This window comes from Rhinichthys klamathensis, unplaced genomic scaffold, assembly GCF_029890125.1.
Source record: "Rhinichthys klamathensis goyatoka isolate OS25496 unplaced genomic scaffold, OSU_Roscu_1.1 h1tg000139l_1, whole genome shotgun sequence".
NCBI classification, from domain to species: Eukaryota; Metazoa; Chordata; class Actinopteri; order Cypriniformes; family Leuciscidae; genus Rhinichthys; species Rhinichthys klamathensis.
In genome coordinates this window covers 785,288-810,376 of record NW_026606674.1, presented here as the reverse complement: position 1 = coordinate 810,376, position 25,089 = coordinate 785,288, and the positions used below count along the sequence as shown (strand labels likewise).

The 25,089-nt window shown below is 38.8% G+C and overlaps 3 protein-coding genes across 3 annotated transcripts; 2 read left to right on the top strand and 1 right to left on the bottom strand.

The window, feature by feature from the left end:
* The first annotated feature begins 1,042 nt into the window (after nt 1–1,042).
* On the top strand, nt 1,043–8,313 carry mkrn1 (makorin, ring finger protein, 1). Its single transcript, XM_056257499.1, is given in 9 exon segments — nt 1,043–1,166; nt 1,168–1,187; nt 3,715–3,926; nt 5,403–5,623; nt 5,704–5,918; nt 6,100–6,210; nt 6,788–6,932; nt 7,070–7,226; nt 7,229–8,313. Coding segments are annotated over 9 exon segments (1,236 nt in total). The 5' UTR covers nt 1,043–1,064; the 3' UTR covers nt 7,282–8,313.
* Nucleotides 8,314–9,472: 1,159 nt separating this feature from the next.
* tmem121b (transmembrane protein 121B) lies at nt 9,473–11,456 on the top strand. The gene has a single exon (XM_056257500.1). The coding sequence runs from the start codon at nt 9,549–9,551 to the stop codon at nt 10,731–10,733; it is 1,185 nt and encodes a 394-aa protein (XP_056113475.1). The 5' UTR covers nt 9,473–9,548; the 3' UTR covers nt 10,734–11,456.
* A 2,649-nt stretch (nt 11,457–14,105) lies between these two features.
* On the bottom strand, nt 14,106–18,355 carry il17ra1a (interleukin 17 receptor A1a). The gene is made up of 11 exons (XM_056257501.1): nt 18,141–18,355; nt 17,943–17,967; nt 17,649–17,795; nt 16,923–17,047; nt 16,721–16,847; nt 16,538–16,585; nt 16,264–16,418; nt 16,117–16,191; nt 15,948–16,020; nt 15,734–15,853; nt 14,106–15,514 (listed from the first exon to the last, which is right to left on the bottom strand). Exons 1-11 carry the CDS (start codon nt 18,243–18,245, stop codon nt 14,145–14,147), a joined length of 2,370 nt encoding a protein of 789 aa, XP_056113476.1. The 5' UTR covers nt 18,246–18,355; the 3' UTR covers nt 14,106–14,144.
* Between the last annotated feature and the right edge of the window lie 6,734 nt (nt 18,356–25,089).

Below are 25,089 nucleotides of genomic sequence, written 5' to 3'. Positions count from 1 at the left end.
GTCCTTACAAGGACAAGACATTCTGGAAGGATTTCGGATATCGCCATCTTTGTAGGGACATTTTGTCCCCATAATGCAGGGTTTACCAGCTGACAACACTCGATGACATCATGCGCCTTCGGTTTTCCGAAAATGTCCGAGCGCAGAGAGCGGCCGCTCTCCGGAAGATCCGGGTGCTGGGGCTTCAACATAAACAGCAATGGCGGAGGCAGCGGCAGCGTCAACAGCGGCTCCAGCAGTTATCGGAGGCTGGACGAAGCACGTACCCTGCAGGTTAGTGAAGATCCGCCGAGGAACGCGGTTATTGCAACATTTAACAGTCACAAATATAAAACGCAAACGCCTGTGTGTGTGTCGATGTTGAGGCATCGGATAGCGCCGCTGTCTTTGTGCTGAACTGGATGAGTGTGTTTGTTGTTGTAGCACACCGATCAGCGATCAGTCCGACAGCGGCTGCTATTTGCGGTCCTTTCTTCCTCTGTGTGTGTTTCTTATGCAACATCCGTGTTTGTGAAAAACAACACGGCACTGCATCAACCACGTATGGCAGTCAGTTTTGACAGTAAAGAGTTTAAGGAAGCCATTAAAATCATTGAGTTTAACCGATCTGGGCAGCAGCCAATGTTGTCAGTGTCAGCCTTGATGATTTATGTATATTAATTCACTTGTCAGGCTTTTATTCTAGTCTAGTCATGACTGTACAAAATAACCTTTTTTAACCCACATATCTAATGGCATCAGATGCAAGATATATTTCAAACACGAGTAATAGGCTATGTAGTGTTTACATTAGCACTGTTGTCAAATATAACATGCGAATACGAAGGGTTATTTGGGTCATGCTGTTTATTATTCAGTAAATGACGTGGGCTGTGCATCTTGCATCTTAGTCCATATTATTTAGGCTTATTGCCATGACATATTGATTATTTTATGTTGTATATCAGCCTTTGTTCGTGCCTTCAGTTGTGTAAAAGCCTAAAGTGGAGTCTGTATGAGTGTTGTCATATGGCTCTAGCTTTTTGACCAGTCTCAAAAAAACATCTTCATTTATAGGTATTTTCATGCACGGCCTTTGCAAAGAGGGTGACAACTGTCGATATTTACACGACCTCAGTAGCTGCAAGCCTACCATGATCTGCAAGTTCTTTCAAAAGGGATCCTGTGCTTTATGGGGACCGTTGCAGGTAAGAGACATAATGATGCAAGCATTTTAGTAGATCCTCAAAATGAGCTGAACAAACAACCGCTCACTTTCACGACAAGATCTGGGCAGATGTTACATAACTTCAAAGGTAATGTAATCTGTATTTCTGTGTTCAGGGTCTGTAACACATGAGTGTGTTTAATGTATTAGAGGTAAGGAAGGCTTCTGAGAAGTGTTGTGTGTTGCTTCATTACATGTCCGTGACAACCGAGATGCAGAATTTTCTGTAAACAAGTTGTTGAGTTTGTCACTTCCTTAAAGGGTATTTCCCCCCCAAATTAATATTCTTTAATATTAATATATTAATTAATATGAATATTTATTCATTCCTATACCTCTACGAGTTTCGTTTTGCTGCGGAACACAAGAGAAGAGCATTTTTTTGTCCTTGCCATGAGAGAATTTAATTTTTGCCTAACTGTCTCTTTAGGAGATGTGTAAAAGTAGCTCTTAAAGGTCAAGTTGTGTTTGCATTTAAAGCATTTGTGTTGCATCAAGTGGCAACAAGTGCATATAAACAGACCACCTTTGGCCAATGCAGTCCAAAGTCGCCCGAAGCAGTGTAAAAATTTGCCTGCGAGCCAGACAGTGCAGACAATGTTTGTCTCATATCTGTCTGCAGTCAAGTGTATCCCCATAGTAACTGCTGCCCCCAGCTCGGCACTATGGAATGTCTTTGTTTGCCGAGGCTGTCCTATGACAGCATTACATCTGACGAGAGCTCTCTTGAGAGGACTGTTTCCTGTGGTTTCAGGGTCTTGAGCTTAAATATCTGATGTCTGGAGTCTAGATTGATGTCTGACAGAGTTGTATTGTCAGCGTTGAGATTATCTTGGGGAGGCGCAGTGATGCTTTTGTCCCCATATGGGGTTTACCGCATTATTGTTCCTGTGTTTATTCCGAGGGAGGGAGGGTGTCCAGCTTTCATTAAGTGTGCGTAGAAAGGGCCTCAATGTATGCTTCATTATGGATGGATTCTCTATGCTGCTTTGTGTCTATCTCTGTCTCTTGCTTTCTCCTTCCATGTGCCCTCCCCCCCACCACCTCCACCAATCTGGGGCCCAAATAGAGCAGCGCAATGCACACTGCATGGCAATTACATAACCCTAGTGTGTTAACATCTCTCTCTCTCTCTCTCTCTCTCTCTCTCTCTCTCTCTCTCTCTCTCTCTCTCTCTCTCTCTCTCTCATCTCTCTCTCTCTCTCTCTCTCTCTCTCTCTCTTCTCTCTCTCTCTCTCTCTCCACTCTCTCTCTCTCTCTTCTCTCCTCTTCTCTCTCTGCTGTTGCTACCGCCGTCAGGTTCACTCGGTTCATGCTGCCATTCTGCAGTAGCCACTTGTGCTTCCACCGCTGTGTCGTTTATTTATGCGACCCCCACCCCCACATATATAGGCCGACACACGCGCACAAACCAGGCCTAGAATAGGGCTGAACGACCCAAGAGGTTTGAGGATGGAGGGGTCTTTGGATGCTTAAGGAAAGCATTGAAGCGTGTTTTGTCGGGGAATAATGAGACAAATAAAGGTCAGATGCTAAACTATATATGATATGACAATGTGATCAGGCTTGTTGGCTATTGTAAATAATAATATGCTTTGATTCCATCACATTAAACTGTTTTTAACAGTAATTTAAATAATGTGGTTTTCTCTATTTTTTTTATTTTATAAATGGTATAGTCATTTTTGTTGCACAGTTATTTAAGATGAATATATTTTTAATTATACCTATCTGTCTGGATTGGTGATTGTCTTTAACAATCATTGCATGTGAAAACTAAGCTCTTCCTTACAAACAATTATATTGTCTGAAACATGACTTGAGATGCAAACAACCCAACACAACACTACATGAAAACCTGTACTTGTACACTAATAAGGATGGGTAACAATTAATAAGGCTGACTAGTTTACCTAGATTTTTTCCCCCTTACATTTTGTTTTTAGTTTTGAAATTTGTAGCCATGGTGTTTTTATTAGCAATAGCATGCCTGTAGACACCGTCAAACCCACTCACAAATGTTAAATATTTTTAATGAATCATTTCTGTAAGTGGCTATCTGCTGCATTATAAGTGTGAACAAGACATGTACTCACCATGGTAACCACACAAACGTCAAGTTTGTGACCATATCATCTTCAGAAAAAAAGAAAAGAAAAAAACACCCGTGGGAAACACACCAACACCTAAGACAGAGGGAAAAATCTGCTTAATGATAATGTGCTAAAGCCTGTCTGAAATACTTTATCTGAGTACATTTTTAATTTAAGGTTTAATACCCCAACACTCACTTGGGTATTAATACTAGTAAAACTGCAATAACACTTCATAACTATTACAAGTCACAGAAAGCAAGTTTTGCAAAAAAAAAAAAAAAATCTTCTAGAAGCTCTCACTTTAGATGCACTACTTGGGTCCAGGGGTGCATTTTCATTGCACTGCATGGCTTACCTAAAGTACCAGTCTACGCATTATTGTATTTTCATTAAATTTGCATTGTGCCCCAGGTATGAACATACCAAACCTGCCAAGCAAGACGAAGTCCCTAGTTCTAAGCCGCCGGTGCCGCTGACCGCTGCTCCCCTTGCTGGCACACCTGATCCCGTTTCTGATGGGCCAGGTGGCACGAGCGACGCCCAGGAGAAGCCCCAAGGCTCGGGGGCAGTGGACTGGGTCAATGCTGCCGAGTTCGTGCCAGGGCAGCCCTACTGTGGGAGGGGTGAGTGTAGCAGGGAAAGATGTTCAGTCGTCACTGCCAAGACAATCTGTGAAAACACGGTGCCAGCAGATAAGCAAAGATAAGCAAAGATAACCAAATTGTTCGGTGTACAATATAAAAGCAGTTTTACAATAATGCTTTTATTATTGGTTTGTAATAATAATGCTATCACTGTTGTGGTACTGTTTTGTGGCAAGCTTCTTCATTGCAGGATCCGAATCTTGCTTCCTGGAAAATAAATTAGACGTAGCGTATCTGGATTCTCTTACTCTGATTCTTTGACAATCAGATTAGGCTTGAAGTAGATACTTTTCAACACGTTTTTGTAAATAATGCAATAATTGATTGGTAAAACTTGGCAGGTTCAGATCCACATTTCATGAAATAATGAACAGCAATTGTACAGTATTTATTAATCTAGATTACCATAATCTGTTGATATAAGTCCTATTTGTTAAGGAAGTAGGAACTAATGTTATCTTATACTGTTTGGAGGTTAAATGTATTAGTGTGTAGAAATTAACATGAACCAAAAATTTAACAAATACTGTAAAAGTATTGTTTATTGTTAGTTCATGATACATAATGCATTAACTGTAACTAACAAATTTGACCTTATTCACTAATCCTAAAAACTGTGGTAAAGGATCTGCAACATGATATAAAAAATGCCATTGTTCAATAAATAGTTGCATTTAAAAATAATAATTTCACTGATTGCATCATAATATCCATAATTAAAACTAAAAATCGTTTTCTTCAATTGAAAAAGAAGAAGAAGCTAAAACCATAAATATTAGATGACAAACATTGGGGGGGAAAAAAGTTTAAATCTTGCCTTGGCTATTAACTGAAATAAAATGACTAAAACTGAAATAAAAATAAATTAAAGCTGAATAGAACTATTTAAAATACAAAACTACTAAAAATGACAAAATATACAAATAAAAGCCAATTCAAAGTATAAATAAATACTACAATAGTATATAAATGATACTAAAATAACACTGCCATGCAGTAATGTAGCCCTTTAGCTTAACTGTAGGCCAGCGGCCACAGGTGTGCATTTATCGCCATTTTATGATGCAGCTCATACAACCAGAACTAGCTGTTTTATGATGCAGCATGAATACTTGGACCGGCAACGTACACAGCCGATCTCAGGCTGTGCTCCACCAGTGCGCTCTCTTGTTCTTGCTGGCCCAAACCCACTTACATTCATCATAAAGGGTGACTTCATCAGCAAAGAGCTGAAGGAACAGTGCTGTTTCTTTTCTATTCTTTGGGTGGCAGCCAAAACTCTTACATTCAGGCAAGCAGGTGCTTTTCTTTCAGCTTTACTGTGGTAGACCACAATACGAAACTGGTCTTTAGGTTGACTAAAGGTTTCTTCAGCCCACACCGCTATACGTTGTTGTTTTCCTATTCCTATCTCAGGAACTTGGTTGCTAAACCTTAAAATCGTTCCTCCTGCAGCTGAACCAGTGCTGTGTGAGGGGCCTGGTCCTCTCATCGAAGAGGAATATGAGAAAAATCAAGCTAACAAAGAAATGAAGAAACAGCTTTGCCCGTACGCCGCCGTTGGCGAATGTCGCTACGGCCTAAACTGCGCCTACCTCCATGGTGACGTGTGCGACATGTGTGGCCTACAGGTGCTACACCCTTCAGACACTTCCCAGCGCTCGCAACACATCAAGGTGAGTCGTGGATTGACATCCTGTTTTCATCCTCTTTTTGTTTTCTGAGATTTTAGAGTAAAATCTCCTCTTAACGGCAGGCCTGCATCGAGGCTCATGAGAAGGACATGGAAATCTCATTTGCCATCCAGCGTAGTAAGGACATGATGTGTGGCGTGTGCATGGAGGTGGTGTTCGAGAAAACCAACCCCAGCGAACGGCGTTTTGGCATCCTCTCCAACTGCAGCCACTGCTACTGCCTCAAGTGCATCAGGAAATGGCGGAGCGCCAAGCAGTTCGAGAGCAAAATCATAAAGTAAGACTGTCCTTAAGATAATTAAATGTGTATTAAGTTGAATAGGATTCTAGGGAGGTGATCTTAAATCGTTTGTAATTTTACGGTTATTATCGCTAATTGTAATTGTCCACCTCTTCTTTTAAGGACTAGTGTAAAAGGGAGAATCAAATTTATGTTGAATGAATATGTTCTCCGTCAGGTCCTGCCCAGAGTGTCGAATCACATCGAACTTTGTCATACCAAGCGAATACTGGGTGGAGGACAAGGATGAGAAGCAGCAACTCATTCAGAAGTACAAGGATGGCATGGGGTACAATTTTACATTTCTGATACAAGTTTACTGCTTTAAATAATAGTTCACCCCATCAAATGTAAATTCTGTCATATACTCCCTTTTTGAAGAATATCTTTGCCACTTTTGTCCATATAATGAAAATAAAGGTGGCCGGGACTGTGAAAAAAGAAAAAATATGCACCATAAATGTTTTTTTCCCACGACTAGTGTGCTATATTCCAGTTCTTCTGAAGTCATACAATAGCTTTGTGTGGTAAATATACCAAAATTTAAGTCATTATTTACTAAAAATCTTCCTCTCCACTGTAGCTCTCAAATATAGCTGCAATAAACTCGTCAAATTTGACATTTAGTCATGATCAATCCAAGAAGCGTTTGGCTTCAATGGTGTTAAATGGCAATGTAGTGCCATTTTTGAAGTCCATACAGATTTTGTAGTCCTTTAGTTGAGGCGAGGGTAACATTAAAGTGAGTAAATGACAGAATTTTTGGCTGATGTGTCATTTTAAAGCCGAAGCATTGTTGTAAAAAAAAGAAGCAGTTTTGTGATCTAATTGTTTAGCTAATTAGTTTTATCCATATTGGCACCCAGGAGTAAATCTTGCCGATATTTCGATGAAGGCCGTGGGACCTGTCCGTTTGGAGCCAACTGCTTTTACAAACATGCTTTTCCTGATGGCCGTCTGGAAGAGCCTCAACCCCAGAGGAGACAGACCGGCTCCAATGGAAGAAACCGGGTAAAGCTTAGGGCTATTTTGTCTCGATGTTAATCCCAAACTGCAAATTTCACTTTGGCTTGCGTGAAAGCATATTGAATTTACTTAATGATGTGCAACAAATTTGATCATTGGCATTATTGAAATCTGTATTGCAGAGCTCCAGACGGACGCCACTCTGGGATCTTTTCGACGAGCGGGAGAACAGCGACTCCTTCGACAACGAAGACGAGGAGATGGTGACGTTCGAGCTCAGCGAGATGCTCCTTATGCTTCTGGCTGCCGGAACCGACGATGACGTCACCGACTCCGAAGATGGTGGGACTTGTTCCACGAAGAGCTGGACGATACTATTGAGCTGTACCTATAGCAGCGCCTCCCATCCTCGCTAACTCTCTCCTACTAACCCTCGTCCCAATTTACTCTACTTCTATCACTGTTAGAAACTAGACAGGACTGTTTTGTTGTGACTGATGGGCAGTAGCGTCTTTTTTCCCCTGTGTTGTGGCAGTGCCTTTCAGCAGGCCATTAAAAACAATGAATTCATTTCAAATACAATAAATGAATATCAAACACACGTCAAAAGACAAAAAAATAGCTCTTGTGCTAAAATATTTTCTAGAAAGCCTTCTCCATTCTGTGAGTCTGTTCATGTCTGGTTAATGTACTAGAATAAGTATAAAGAGCAAAAACAAAAGTAATTTAAAAAATTGCAAGAAAGGACACTAAGTTATATATGAAATTGGAAAGATATAGCTCACAAACCTTGCCTGAGTTTATCTCGAGTGTAGGTTTGACATGTTTATCATTGACTGTGAGGATACAGCAACTGTGTATGACTTCACTAACTGGTGGCTGTTAATGCTTCTGATATTTTTGAAATATCTCTCTTCTCATGCACTGATTCTGAATGGGTGGGAGGTGGTGGTGGCGGTGAGCTTCCTGGATTTCACAAATGCACTCGTCAGCGTTCACGCGGACAACTCGTAACATTTATCCTTATGTAATGTCCTTTTGTTTCACTCTATTAAATTATCCACTGAGTTTTTTTTGTACCTGTTATTAAACTGTACCTGATTAGCTGTGGTATCCCATGGGTGGTCCCTATGAACTGAGTGTGCCGAAATTTTGTGAATCTGGACTCCCAAATGCCGACTTAAATGCATTCAAATATGAAGCTGAATGTTCATCAGTTTAACTGTCTATTAATTGTAAATCTGTTTTGCTTCAGTGAGTATTGCATATTAAGCTCAGCTGGCAGTAGCCAAACCACAAACACCCAATTGTTATTCGGTTCTTGTCGAACTTGGTTGATATGCATATGTTTATACAGAAATGTGCTTGTTTTCTATGGTTCAGAACCATCCAATGTAACTTGAAATTAAAGTTTATTATCAAAGTATTATTATTCGGTGGATTTTTATTTTAATTGTATCACTGACGGTTTGTAGTTAAATTCAGGTGGTGTTTGGTAAATGAGACTAGACCGCTATCGCGGTATGTTATTTAGCAGTTATGCTCTGGGTTTATTGAAAGTTGAATATGGGTTAAAAAAAAGTTCTGGTCTAAAGTATATTTTTAGAATTAAGAATATACCGAAAACAACCTTTTAGGAAAAGTTAAATCTTAACATAATTTTCAAAGAACATCAGTAATCAGAATACAGCTCCTATGCCATAATTTAACTAAAGCTACAGCACTTTTTTTTAACATGAAACAATGCTCTGACTCTTCCACAATAATAACTCGGATAAATAATGGATAAAATTCATACTAGGCTTCTGATGTCCAACATCAGGCTTCTGTGAGTGATCATGCTTGAATGCACATCATCAGACAAATGTGACTGTTATAAAAGAACCGCTTTGGAGAGGCCATTTGCATTTGACTTATTTTGCATTCTTATGGAAGCTGCTTTGTGAAAAAGCACATCATATATCATCGACATTAACCTTAGTTTAGAAAAAATCCAAGGCACTCTTCTTTAAAATTATTTTAAAAGCCTTTATTTACTGGCTATTTCATGATAGAAAATTAAAAGACATAAGGAGAAGCAATTGCTTCAATTTTCTATGAATTCTCTGAATTCTTAATCCGGCCCTGCTTTCTACATGTTTGTTTAAGAAATGAAAAGCTACACACTCCATTGATTAAGGGTTATGATGCCAAACATATAACATGCTAGAAACATAGCCTAAGCACTGCAATAATGATCCAGTCATAGATTCTTAAGCATTTGCCAATTTAAATCCAAATAGTGTTTTTTGGTAGGGCTGTGTATTAAATGGTTGTTTTTGGTGAAATCTATATTACGAAATTGACCTTATTACTATAAAAAACAACATTCTGGGTTTTTTTTTTTCTTTATAAAAATTTAAAATATATATTTAAATGCAGTAGCCTACTATAATTTTAAACGTGGATATGAGATGTTTAAACATTAATTAATGTTTTCAATGAACATCAGCGTCATTTTATTCATTATTCATTTTAGTTCATATTTTATCAGTTTTATTTGGAGGGATCGGGTAAGTGCACTCCAATCCAACGGAATTCCATAACGGGATTTCCTCCTCTGCCCCCCTTGAGCGGCTATCATTACACTAGCACAGCCAAAACAAGTCGGGAGGAGAAGGAATGAATACAATGACTGCTGAAATCATAAAAGACATCTCCCAGCCCGACTCACCTGTCTCCTCCGCACCAGAAAACGGACAGCTGCTGTTCATCCGAAGCGTCACGTCCAGGAGAGACACGCAGACCACCAGCGGCAGTGCCAACCTCGAGGAGGGCAGCTCCCAGCCCCTGGTCTCCTCTGCCACCGCTCAGCCTCAGTCTTACACCATGACATCGAGCGAATTCATGCAGTCCACCCCTCTGTTCGTGCAGAGGTCTAAGAAAAACCTGTTTTATAAGCTCGTGTGCTTCCTCGTGCTCGTTCTCCAAGGGGGCATGTTGGATTTCTACCTCATCGTCTTCACGGATCTCTACTGGTGCTCGTGGATAGCCACGGATTTGGTGGTTATATCGGGATGGGCGATCTTCTTCATTAAAAACGCCAGGAGTAAGCGAGAACGAGCCTGTGGTTTCCACCAGAAGAGCTCCATCTTCGGGTGCAACCTCGGAGAGTTCACCTTCGCGTACTTAGCATGGCTCATCTACGTGATCGCGTCCACCCCGAAAGTGGTGCTCGTTCTGGAAACGTCCATCCTGGATCTTATTGCCCTGAAGGTGCCATTTGGCATCACTGGGTTCAAAATAACCATGTTGCTCTGCGCGCCTTTGCTTTACTGCCTCATCAACTCCATCATTGAAGACCCTAACGGTGCCACGCGCTTTCACTCCCAGGGCTCCTTCATGAGCACCTGTTTAGACATCCTGGACAGCTTCACTCTGGTCGAACTGGTCCTTAAAAACGAAATCGCCAACATATACCTTAGGTACACGGTCATATCCGTGTATTTCATCGCATTGGGCGTTCCGGTTATTTGGCTTTACGAGTTGACGGCCTCGGAAATGAACTGTCGCTGGATATGGGCGAGGTTCTTCACCGGCGTTCTGCTCAATGCACCGCTGTTGGTGGTCAGATGTTTCCTCGTCTTTGTTTACAAAATGCCCATATCGGTTTTCATGTTCAAGAACATCTTCTTCCTGGGGTGTAAGTGCCTGGAGCTGGTTGAGCAGTGCGTGTCCTTACGAGGTGTCCGGAGGTTTGCACGTGGACGTGGGGGTAACACAGCCCAGTTCTCCCATTGCGTTTCCGAAAACGACATGTGTCCCCATGGTTATGTGAACACGCTAGCTGTCAATACTCAGTCGTAGATGCTCATTAAGGACTAACGCTGACCTGAGGCCACGTCCAACAACAGTGTGCATCAGCCCTTTTGAGGGGAGGTACTGCAGGTGCTAACGTCCTTTCTTATTATTTAAAATTAAATAAAACTTAACCAATAAATAAAATGTACTTTGACTACCTTTTTGTAAAAGTGCAATTATGAGGTGTTTTAACAGTACAGTAACCACAAAATGATAGCAAATACGCTCTCGCGAACGGAAGTAACCATAGCAACAGTCAGCGGCGAGCGTTTAAATAGATACAACTACTTTCGCTGTTTATCAGTCTATTTTATAATTAAAAATAACAAATAAATAATAAATAAATATTTGTTAATTGGGCCGAAAATTGCTGAGAAAAAATCCTTTAACAAATCTGCTCCCCGCAGGTAACGGAACAATTCGCTCCCTGGCCCTTTACGTTTTTGATGAATATGCAAATTAACGTTACTCGTCATCTTATTACATTTTCACAGGTGTGCAAAATATAGGCCTAACAAGTGAAACTAAACACAGAAACAGTTTTAGGCTAATTAACTCATTTGTCGTCCATTGTCTCACTCTTTTGTTAAAAGGCTTTAAAAACAACAAACACACTCAATATCATATAGGAAGCAAAAGTAGGATTCTGCACAAATCCTGAAATATTTTGTTTAGCTTTGCATGCAAAATGCCATTTGTGTCAGACATTCCCCAAAAAAACAGCTAACTGATCGTACATTATTTGCATTGTATAGATGATAGGCCTATAAAAGAAAATAAAAATATGTTTATAAACATGTTAGCTAGTATTTGAGATGTTTTGGGAAAATTGTGCCGAATCCAAAAGACAAATACAACCTAAATCCACATTTATGCCCGCAGTACCTCTCCTTAAAGGGATAGTTCACCCAAAAATTAAAATGTTGTCATTTACTCACCCTTGTGTTGTTCCAAACCTGTATGAGTTTCTCTCTTCAGTTGAACACAAAAGAAGATGTTGGTAATCAAACAGTTTAGGTTGACGATAGCCATGGACTACTGTCCACTGTAATGCCAACATTCTTTAAAATATCTTTTGTGTTTAACAGAAGAAAGAAACTCATTCAGGTTTGGAAAAACTTGATGAGTAAATGATGACAAAATGTTCATTTTTGGGTGAACTATCCCTTCTCCTTCACTCTCAACAGGTGCTACAACCAAACCACTCAACGTGCCAATGAAAAACATTCCCACCTGTGACCTCTGCAGTATATACCTAATGTATTGGGATGTGACTGTAAACCAGTGCTTATATGATGATACGAGAATCTTTGATTTGCACTTGTTTTGTGAGGCACTTTAATTACGTGAGGACTATTCAACTGAGGAAAGTGCAATGTTGTATAATTTATTTTCTATGTAAAAATGTCCTCAATTTAGTAGGCTATAATGTAGACAGATGTTTATAGTGTTTTCAGACACCTTGTCAAGAGATGTTCCTAAATGCACTTATCAAAAGTGTAAATATGCCTTGTGACTTGTTAGGCTTGGTGTACACTTCAAATTGTGAATGTGATGTAGTCCTTTCCTATTTGAAATACTGTGTCAGTGGCAATGGTACTTTGGACTGGAAACTGCCAAACGGCGTATGATACAAATTCGTGATGTTCCTTAATGTTAATAGGCTAAGCATAGAATCTATGAGGATAACTGTAAACCATCTTTAATGACCAAACTCCATTGCTGCTCCCAACCAGCCATATTGCCATCATCAGTTTTTACAAGGCTACCTCTTTACAGAACCTCATGTTTGAAATCATGAACCAGTTGGTTTATCTGCTCAATTCCAGATGCTATTTTATTCATGCCAGTAAATGAGGTATGATTATCACAATTAATAACATTTGGACCAGCCAAGACAATTGTGATAGCGCTGATAGACAGATTGCGAGAGGACACAATCCATTAATCTACATGCAGTGCATCTGTGTCTAAATGAGATTCCAGACATGTATATTTCAAAGCTCTTTACCAGGAACCTGAACAAATATGTCAAAGCCAAATCAATTGCTTAATATCCTAATCTCAGTCAAATTTTCCACCTTAAATGGACACAGTCCACACAAAAATAATAATTTACTCACCCTCATGTCATTTCAAACCTGCAAGACTTACTTTCTTCTGTGGAACACAAACAATATATTTTGAACAATGTTTTTGTGCATATAATGGAAGACAATGGGGTCCAAAACAATGTTTGTTTGGACCCCATTGACCTTCATTGTATGGACAACAATTGTTTTTTCTAAATATCTTCTGAGTTTAGAGTGACCTGAGGGTGAGTAAATTATATTTGTCACATAATACTCATTTTAGGGTGAATTATCAACAGTTTGGTTGAACAGTGAGAAGAAAACACTTTTAGTTAAAACAGCAGAGTATTTTATATTCTAGTGTAACATGTAATTAATAACAATTGTGCATCCTTATTCTAACATATTATTACTCTTGTGCTTTGAGGATTGGGGTACAGGGTGAGCTAAACGTGTTAAATATGCAGGCCGAAAGTGCATTATGGGTTTTTTTGTGCCTCATTGCGCAGTATTTAACCTGACAAATATATACCACTGCATACTACGCATGTTTTTTAAACTACAGGTTTTAGAGTATGTACATATTACATAACCTTTTTTGACGGGGAAATCGACTTCCAACCCCACCTCTCTCTATTGATCCACAATGTTTTACAGAGGATTTTCTTGCAAGGGCTTTATTTTGCAAGTTAAGTTACTGTTATGTTTACATAAGACATTATTGCACTGTAACAGCTGCAAGGGTCTGGAAGTATCCTGGTTAAATTGGTTAAAAAGTAATTTGAGGTCCAAAGTCGGATAAAATTTGAAGCAAATAAAGTGATTCTTTATCTAAATTATAGTTAAAAGCACACAACAGATAATTACCAAAGACATCTACTCATAAACAATTATATACAAACTTCCATAGTAGATGGTTATAGCTGTTAAACTGGAATAAACTATTAAAAAAAGAAACTAGTGCAATATAATACAACGAAACATTTCGTCTGAGCAATTAATATGAAAAACAGGACAAATGTATCATTGCAAGCCCAACCAAATGACTTAGACTTGTGTTCAGTAGCTAAACATAACCTTAATCATGTGCTGTGCTGTTCTATATCAAGGTACTTGTTCTGCTCCACAGTAAAAGTGAACAAATCACACCTTTGTGTTCGTGTCTAATAATTTGTTATTGATGAAACATTTATAAAACAGCTGATCACTGAACTCATTATCCATCTAGCCTATTTCCTATTGACCTTCCGTTCAAATATTTTAGGAGTGACGACCAACCATAGACAGTTCAAGAACTTTCTGGCACACAACAAATCAGAAAACAGCCAAAAGACAATGAAGAAATTCAGATCTCCATTGTTTTGTTGCAGAAATTTGAAGAGATGGGGCTGTTCAGGAAAAGTTCCATTTGTAACTTGGCTAGAGAGGAAAGGTCTTCCTGAACCTTGGGGTCTTCTCTCACTGTGGAATACCTGGAACCGTATCCCTGATCGGACCCTCGTGATGGTCTCGTCTCAGAAGCTCCCTCCATTTCACTTTCCTCCATCTCCATTGGCTGGGACATCTCTCCATATAAATGGAAGCTGTCCTCCATCGAGGGTGGAGGTGCTACTAAAAAGCGCATTCTGCTGTCCTTCAGATAATTATCTGACGGTTCTCCCATTGGAAACCCTATAGGAGGATGTGAGGTTTCCACTGGTTCGGCAAGGAGATATGGGTGGATTTGTGGGTCCACTGGTGTCCCACTGGGTATTTCAAGAGGACGTTCTATTGCCGGATAATAGGAAAGTACTTCGCTGTTATCTGGCTGGACTCTAGGATTAACAATCATTATGGACGACTCTTCAGGATTCTCATGAATTTGGGGAATTACGGTGCAAACACTCTGTGTGTCTTGATGGATGTCCACCTCTTTTACAAAGATTGGGAGTCCGTTGTTATACACCGGCACTAATTCATATATTGGCGGAATGGGCTCCTCAAAAAGTGCATCGGTTTCTCCTCTCACGTCCTCCTCGCTAGTCACGCACTCTTTCTCAAACCAGTCGGGATTCTTCATTTGGTGCACCTGGAAGGCTTCGATCGCATTCCTCAACGCTTCGCCCGAGGGGCATTTGAAGTACTCTTCCTTTCCAATACCCTCGATACAGTGCACCGTCCCTTGCTGATACTTCTCCACATCCAGGATACGGAAGTAAAGCTCCTCGAAATGCTTCATCAGCTTGTATTTGACCGCAATGTCAAACAAAGACGGCACATCGCCTTCACTGCATACATCTTCAAAGTAAGCCACCAAATACGTCCCGTAGGAAGCCGGACGCTGCATATCAGGTGTAATCAGCTGAAGGGCGAGAGTCAGCATATCACCGATCGGAGAGAGCACATCCTCCCGGAGGAGGACTCGAGGCTCTCCGCAGATCGCCCCCCACTTGGCTTGCACTCCTCGGGAGCAGAGGACCAAGATCTTGTTTGACGTCTGCTCGATGTGTCGCTTTTTTTGCTCAATCCACTGCAGCCGGCCAATGGTGCCAAGCCAAGTCACGTCAAGTAGGTCCAACACAACCTCAGTGCCGCATTTAGCCCGCAGGAAGGCGCAAAGCTTCAGCACTATGTCTGTGTAAAGAGGGTGATCTCTGGAGTAGATGATCAATATGGATCGTGGGCCGGGTAGAACGGGCGGTTCTAGAGGTGTTTCTTCCAGTGGCTGTTCTGCACCTGAATTAAAATACATTTTGAAAATTAGAAACACAGATAATCCTTGAAAATGATCATTTACTGCATATAAGATGTATTGTTTCAGTCCTCCTAGCACTGCTTATGTGGCTAACCACAGGAAGTTACTCTGCAAAGATATCACTGCCAGTGTTGTGACACACATGATAAACATCACAGTCTTTAAAGATAAAAATAGCCATCTTAAATGTCACTGCTTACCTTTCGGTGGTTTCCTGCAGCGCAAATAAGTGGCAAAAACACCAATGCCACAAATTAGGAGGCATAATCCGACACAAATAATCCAAAATCCTGAGTTGTTCTCAGGAGGGCTTGTTGGTACTAAGGAACATATATAAAAATGAGTAAAGTGGCATTATGCGTTTTACTGTATTTTTTCTTACTAGTTCAAAAAGTGAAATCGTTCCATACACACCAGGGACACATATGTTGCAACTATGGTTTATTCGACGACAGTCGTTGGCACACTTCCGAAAATATGGCTGGATCTAAATAGGAAAAGAGCACTATTTATATCAAGATCCTTGTATATAAGAATTATATAACTTCATTCATTCATTTAGTGCACGTTTAGGCCTACACACCTGAACATCGAAATTGCAGCATGTACGTGGCCAGTTCTCCAGGCCATATGTCACATTTAGTAAAGTCTTGCTCTCCTAAAAGAGTAAAATTATTCATCCTTGTTCTTTTAGATATATTTAAATATACATATATAAAGCATGTCTTACATTATAAAGAGTCTTTGTTACGCGGTCCTTACTGCACTTCACAAAAACGTTGTATTTGTCTGCATTCTCTCCAGGATTAAACGCAACATACAGAATATCCTTGCCATTTAGACCTGTAGTCCTCCCCACAGTAATATTGGGTTGCCATGTATCCCCTAAGAGAAACATCTCATATGTTTAGATGTGCACGTATACTTTAATACTGAACTAAGGTGGTTTATATGTGTATATCTATTTGATTAAGGTAAACCAGTTATAAATAAGTTCTTCTCACCTTTCTCAAAACAGATTTTGGTCGTTCGCATCAAAGGATCCTCACAACCTGTGGTTATAGATTGAAACTGAATATTGTCACATGACAGACAAGAACCAGGAACAAGAAACAAAACCCAAACCGTGACAAATATAAACTGTAATGTAGATTTAAGCAAGGAATTTTGATTAATTTAGCACTTACCTGGAACATCAACTGTTCGGTTAACATTGTAACTAGTGTGTTGTAAATTTGGCTTGGGAAGGTTGGAGACAGTCACTATATATTTACTGCCTGGATCTACCACAACTTTATCCAGAGAAAAGGACCACTAAAATAGAATAGATAATATATCAGTATCTGTGGAAAAATAATAATAATTCAATCAATCGATCAATCATCTTGCCTTTTCACCAGCATCATTTCTCATGGTCTTAAATTCCTGCAGGAAATTGAAATGAACACACAGACGTTCATTGGTGGATGATTTCATCACACTAAGCTCTGTTCCTCTCAAATGGTTTATGCTTCCTGCAAGCAAAGAAAAGAAAAAAGAGATTAATAAACTTGACGACTACAATCTATAAATGCCTTCTGAAAAGGCAAAATGAAAATAAAGATCCTTTTTAAAACTATGAAATATGGCTGTTCAAAAATATTATAACACTTTACAATAAGGTTCCATTTATTAAGATTACTAACATTAGGTAACATTAACTAACAAAGAACATTTAGTTCAACATATATTAAGTTCAACATTTATAAATATGTTATTAAAATAAATGTTTTATCTATTAACATTTTTCATGGACCTGAACTAACAATGAACAGTTGTATTTTTATTAACTAAAATGACCAAAGATTAATAAATGCTGTAACAAATGCATTGTTAATTAATGTTAGTTAATGTATTAAGGTATGATGGAACCTTATTGTAAAGTTTTAGCTTTATCATAGTTTTAAATAAACTAAAATATAGGCTTAAACATTCAATTTAAGTGTCCCTTTGCTACAAACTGGTTGCAAGGAATTGGAATGGATTTCTCCATATTCACATAATGTAACAAACATGTCTAATGATAATCTAATCTAATCTGAATACTCACGACACCGCCTACAACAAGTGACCCACCGTCATCCTTTGCTTTCCATTTAGCCACAATCACTGGCTCCCAATCATCTTTCATATTTCTTCTCACATCAACATAAACTTTTAAATCATCAGGGCCGCTGGGAGTGAAATCTGAAGGAATGAGCCATCCTTTATACATGCAATTATCTGTGGGGGGGGGGGGGGGGGGGGGGGGGGGGGGGAATCATTAAAAGCATTAGTTAAAATATATATAACCCATAATAATAATAATAATAATAATAATAATAAAACATTTCCAATGAGAAGACTAAAGAAAAAAAGACAAGCACTTACTAAACTCTGCTTTACATTGTACTTTCTGGAGAGAGAAAGAGAAAGAAACAACAATGGATGACACAAATATGAGTCTAAAACTCCCAAAGAGCCAAATATCAGATGTCTAAATAAACATCATAGACTATTAAACATATACAAATAAATATACGCATAACGCTTATTATGGTATCTGGTGATCTTTTGGCATTATCTTACCTCTTGTGTACAGTTCAGAGAGAGCCCATTATCCATAAGTTTGAGATTCAGCACTACAGGTATGAAGGTGAAAAACACAACACCTTTCAGGTACAAGAAACTCATGATCCTACATAAACCTCGGTACAGCTGAATGGTTTAAGACAAGTTTTAATAGATTAAGTTCGTCTGAAAGAGAACGATAAACAAGGTGGCGTAGGTGCAGGAAACAGCCGACCTAAAAAAAACTTCCTGGAATCATTGTAATATGCAAAGCAACGTGACTCACATTTCGTGCTCTTTGGAAACGCGCGACGCGACGCTGCAAAACTGGAACAACCAATTAGCGAAGCTTATTTATGTTGCGTCGCGTCACGTAAGATGTACTGTGCAGTTCGCGTCTTGTGCGTCATTTTGTGATAGTTTGCAGCATTATTATTATGAACTATTATTGCGTCGAATAACAGAGACAAGACACAAAAATTACTCGAGGCCAAGCGAAAAAAGAAAAGAAAGAAAGAAAGAAAGAAAGAAAGAAAGAAAGAAAGAAAGAAAGAAAGAAAGAAAGAAAGAAAGAAAGAAAGAAAGAAAGAAAGAAAGAAAGAAAGAAAGAAAGAAAGGCAGATAATTAGTGCCAGCAGGCAAAACAGAAAGGATAAAAATTAGAAAACCGAAAACATGTAAAGAAACCATTAAAATAAATAAATAATCAATAAAGTAAAGGTATACTTAAAAGTAGGCCTAGACCTATATAAAAACCTTTAAACAACACTGGAGTGTTTTGGATAAATGTTAACGCCAAACGTTATCTTAAAACACTTTTAGCACTTAATTTATCATGTAATATTATTAATACAATATTGGCAGCACATTTTAACACATTTTTCTATTTAAAATTTGTATTGTTTGCATCATTTATTCAACAGTTACAGTTATTTTTTATATCGTTAATGAACATTTATTTTGGTGTTGTTACGTTAATAAGCATATATTTAAAATAATTTCATACTGAATTCCATTTCACTTTCTTTCTCTCAAACAATCTTTCCCTATCCACATGAGGGCGCTACTTCACCACTGTATATTGTAGTGCACTGTAAATTATATTGCACATGCGCACTGTATATTGTATGTGTTGGTAGATCTTTTAAAAATGTTTAGTGTCTAGTTTTCCTATTTAAATACAAGAAAATAAAAATAAGCTCATATATATATAAATATATATTAATAGCCTAGATGTCAATTCTGATAAATAAAGTAATAGGGAAAAGCATATTTAAGAAATATTATTGCATAAAGTGCATTATAATGTACCTAATTTCAAATGCCACACCAAATAAATCTGATTTACTAAAAAGATGCGTTGACATTCTCCTACATGTTCTTGGTGACTCTTTATGTTCCATTCAAACACATATTAACAAATTATTCCAAAAGCTTTTTGAATATTTCACACGGAACAAAAAAATCTTCAAATTTTTAGACCTCAAACCTACTGCTGAAGAGAAATGAACTGAAACAGAAGAGATGAGGATAGAGCATCTTCTCAGTCCCAGTGTCTGTCTCTGTACTGCCTATGAGGGTCAAACAACACACTGTCCCAGTATGAAAATCACAGAATGAGGGCTACCCACACCTAGCCCAGGTGCGCACACTCCTGCTTTCACAGACTGGCCGGAGATTAGAGGAATCTACGGCGCTAACATGTTGCATCTTGGGATTTGAAGGGAATTGTTTGGACACTTCCATGCAAGCTCCAATAAGTTTGACAAAAATGACTCTTATTAAAAAAAATACTGTCTTTCATCTCATCCATCATACCAGCACCTTACAAGTTACAATCAAACTTTTGTGATACCATAGTCTCATGTAGTAATCTTGTACTGATTTATCACTAAATTACTCTGACTGAACTTTAACTCACTTAAGCGTTATAATGTTTTTAGAATATCAAATAATCTCAGACTTTCCTTACGTCCAGTATTTTTTCAGTTTTATGACGGCTAGGTATGCAGAAACTGCACTTAAAAAAACAATCAGGTTAAAACATGTCACATTTATCAGTTCTCTGTGATGAGATCACCGGTTTTAGTTAGAGACCCATGAACTGTTAGCTGAATACTGAAGAAACCAATAAAATGTCTGATTAGGGCTGACAAGACTGTGCTTTGATTGAATGAGTCTTATATACAACAACACGGCATATATGCCAAGCTGGTCTGAAAATGGAGCTAAGAAATGTCACACACTGGTAAAATCCTTTACTTATAAGTCTGATTTAAAAAAAAAAAAAAATTGATTATAGTTGGGGTCAAAGGCAATTTGGAAAATTACACCACTAGAAAATATAATACGACCAATGACTCATTTCTTTCCAGCCGTATGTGTCAAAAGGGTCTTAACCGTAACCATGAGAGTAGTGCTTTGGTCATGACACACTTTATCCACAATTAAACCGACAGCTGAGAATACACATCAATGCTGAGCTATATAGACCATGAAAACTAAAGAAATCCAAGAAAACCCCACAAATAACTGCAAGTACATTTCTAGCTCAGGCCGCAATCTTGAAAGTAAAGCTTCCAAAATGGGGTTTTCGTTGCTGCCTTCAATTTTTAAGTACAATCAACTTGGACGTTTAAGTTATTTCAACTTAAATTACATTAAACTGACTTAGTGAACAGTACTTAAAAGAACCATTTTCTTCTTAGTGTGAAGAACATTTGAATAATATGAAGAAATGTTTTCCATGACTGATGCATGGATGTCAAAGGTTCTTCATGTAACCATGTATTGGCAAAAGCCAATGTTTGTAAGAGTAGGTTGAAGAGTATACTCTTGTATTATAAGATGTACTAAGAGTATAATGAACTAATACATTGCACAAATACATATGCTAACATACTGGAGGTGAATCTTCTGAAATAGACACAAATATGCCTAGGAAAAAAAATGCTAAAAATCATCTCTTCATGATAAGTTCCCCCGTAAGCATTTACCAGACAAGGTGGAAGTTGTCAGGATCAGAGAAGTTGTTCGCTAATGCCAGAAGTGCACTTAGGATGTCACTGGCATTCAGATAAAATGGAAGTCGGCCATACACGTTCTTTCTAAGTGCCCTTAAGTGTTCAAAACACTGCCAACAGTGATTTTACCTCTCAAAAGTGTAGATGAAGTATGAAAAATATAACTACTGATCACTTTGAAATGAATATGCCTTGATTTCATTTATCAAAGATAATGCTATCATGTGTGATATATTTGATGAATGCTAGGAGGAGCTGATTAATAACATAACCTAAATCAGTAGTTTAAATCTGTGTCTGTATGTTAGTACAGTACTTTAAAAAGGAGAGTATAAACAGCCCACAGATACACATACAATGGTCCAAACAGTTGGACACTTATTAAGCCACACTTTCAAAACCAGTACTGAACGCTCACTTGCAGGACAGACAAAGCCATTGTCACTTGTGTGACACTTGTGTCACACGAATGACATACCAAGTAACATACTTGATTTATTTTAGAGCCAATGGTTCATTTCAAAATTCGAGTTTTCCCTTCATTTACTTTGCTCGGTTCTTTGGAATACTTAATTCTGATTGGTCCAGGGGTTGGACTCGGAAACCGAAGAGATAATCACAGGCACGTGACAATAGCTAAACAGGTGTATATTTAATTTAAATAAAGTTCCTCCAACTTGCATACGGACGAGCATTTTGATGTAATCATTCCTTGTAGTCACACAGCCTGTTTTATTAACTTAGGTACTGTAAATAGTATTAAAGTTAGAGATTTTAACCTGCGCTAGCGCATAGATCCGACAAACCAGGCTGCATCCGTTGAAGGCCGCATTCGAAGGCCGAATGAGTCACCGCTGCGCGACGAAGGCTGTCCCAATTCGAAGGCTCCTTCAAATGCAGCCTTGAAATGCATCCTCCGTGTCCCGTGAAATGAAGGATACAACATTGCAAAACTGACGCCATTCTGTGTCTCAGTTATTATCGATGTAAGTGAATGACCATCAGACAATTTCAGTATTAATATTACTGTAATGTTGTTGCATTTTACGTCCTGTCGCTTGGCTGATTGTTTTGTACATTAAAGCGGACTATTATTTTCTTAGCGGAAGCTTTAAGTTAATTTACAGGCAAATCTTTCATTTAAACTCAAATCAATGTCATTTCCAAGTTTGTATTTATTTGGTGATTAGCTGTGTAACTGTCACAGATACATGATCTCACAATTACAGCTATCTTGTGCGTAAAAAGAGATGAAGACATGAGGAATGAGGACTATTACATAAATGATTTGTTCTCCTGCGCATTTACAAGGAAGGAGGAACATTTGTAACAGGAACAAACCAAAGCTTTGAGGAGCCAAAACCAGTCTCCAGATTTCTTTCAGTAAATACCATTATGCAACCAGACATATTTCACATATTTGTTTAATCCAAGATAAAAACAAATATAGACCAATTATCAGATTCAAATTCTTATTCAATTCACAACATAAAATTGTCTGTTGTTTCATTAATGTGTAGTACCAAAATAACTGACGCTCAGGTATAACATCAGCTATTATTTCTTGCTATTATTTTCGCCTGGAATGGAACATAATATTTTTTTGATGGGTGTGATTGGTTTGCTATAATCTCTGCACTGTTGCCTCGCTATGCTCGGGGCCTGGAGAAGAATGGAGTCCCACAAGGTCTCCTGAAAGTAAACTTTGTGTCCTGAAGGAGACTTGGCAGGAATGGCAGAATTGGATAGGACTGCTCACACTTTAGCTCCAATAACTCTTTGGCCCTTCAACACACTTACATAACCCATCTTACATGTTTGGTTTATCTAAACTCCTTTTCCTTCATGGAGTTATTTAGGAGACAAAAATCAACAACATCCCAGTTCCTCCACCAATGGCCTTCAGTGAAGCCTCAGCTCAGATCTACAGGCTGCCTGTCTTTATTCTGTTACTCTCTGCTGCATTCCCAGCATACCTGAGCCGGGTTGCTGTAACGGGCCGGCGAGTGCCACTGCTCCTTATCTCAGCACACATACCTGCAGTCTGGATGTGTGGCTGTGGCAGTACGCTCCAGTTGCGACTGGCTATCTGCGCCATCTCTGTGCTTGGTTCCCGTCAGTGTGGTAGTTTAAACACAGCTGGTGGGGCAAGTCCAAGTTACCTTTAAACCTGAGTGGCATAAGATGTATGAGGGCTTTATGGTGCTAACTTTTCAAGCCACTGCTGTGATAGAGCCAAGTCAAAATAAAGAAATTTTTAGCCTTTTAGGGCAATAGTATGCATTCATCACACATAGGCCAACTTTTTAATGGGTCAACTAGCTAAACCTTGACCTCTTGGGTCCTCAAGCCCTACTTTCAGGTAATGTAGTAAATAATCACCCACCTAAAAAAGTTTGAAACATACGAAGATCCTAGTAAATAACTAGTTTCAACCAGCTAGAAACCATGTAAAGCCAGTATGTGAACTTATAGCGTCATAACGCTATAAATTTAACAGCACTACAGTTAAAGAATCTGTAATCTCTCCTTGTGTATTCCCCACCAAGCTTTCCATCTTCCTATTGTCATCTGAGCACGTTGAAAGCGCATATCCCCGTCTCCACTTTGCGTTCCATACATGTGCGCTAACGTGATAATGTGTCTTAAACAAATCACCCTCCCACTGAACTTAACATATATCAGCTTCACGTGCCACTAATACAACATGCATGAATGGTGCTCACGTGTATTAATGCATGAAATGTGGGTCAATAAAAGTTTACAACATCTTTTTGATGTGAAAGCCAAAATCTGTTTTGCCAAACCCTATTCATCCAGACTTAGCTGATAGACAGAATGGGATGCATTTAAAAACATAACACTATAACAGCAGTATCACAAGCACTGGGTCCTCGTGCAGAAATGAATCAAAGAATCATTTTCGCCTGTGCTAATCAGATCCATATGTTAGGCTTTTATTCTGCTGGCCTCATCAAAGAGATTCCAGCCGGCTGCTGCAAAATAATCCCTTGGCCCAGCTATGAATTAGCTTTCAGCTATTATGGTTTATGGTGTGCATGGCACTTTCTCTCCATCTCCTTCTCAGGCAACGTGTTATTTTTGCAAGAGAACACACGCAAGGTGCAGTGACGGTGGAAATAAAAATACAATTTCGTGTCTCTCTTAACATAAGCAATTTAGCAGTGTATGAATTCCCAAGGCCAACTCATTCTCGGTCAGAATTCCAGCGGATGTGCTGTTAATTAATAGCTAATCAGTCCTAGCGTTCATTAGCATGGCTTGTGTACACTAATGAGTGACTGATTACATCTCTATGATTACAGAGCATAGAGCATGTATCACAAATATTCACTGTAAAAAAGTAGCTAATTACTAGAGATTATTGAAGTATGTTTTACAAAAAATACTATTTCAGTCTTTCTACTTCACAATTTCATGCTTAATTCAATGGTTTACTTGCGGTGTCTTTATAATTATGTGTGCTAATAGCAATTTCTGAGTATAAATTCTAAACCGTTTTTCTTTCACGCACGCACGCACGCACGCACGCACACACACACACATTTTACAATTTGTTAAAGTTTTAACCAGTCTATATACAGGTCCATATTTTATCCACAATCCATGTGTTAGCTAATCAACAACTGAGAATGCTACAAATGTAATGTGTGTTAAATGGGTGATTACATACACTCACCGGCCACTTTATTAGGTACACCTGTCCAACTGCTCGTTAACACTTAATTTCTAAGCAGCCAATCACATGGCGGCAACTCAGTGCATTTAGGCATGTAGACATGGTCAAGACAATCTCCTGCAGTTCAAACCGAGCATCAGTATGGGGAAGAAAGGTGATTTGAGTGACTTTGAACGTGGCATGATTGTTGGTGCCAGAAGGGCTGGTCTGAGTATTTCAGAAACTGCTAATCTACTGGGATTTT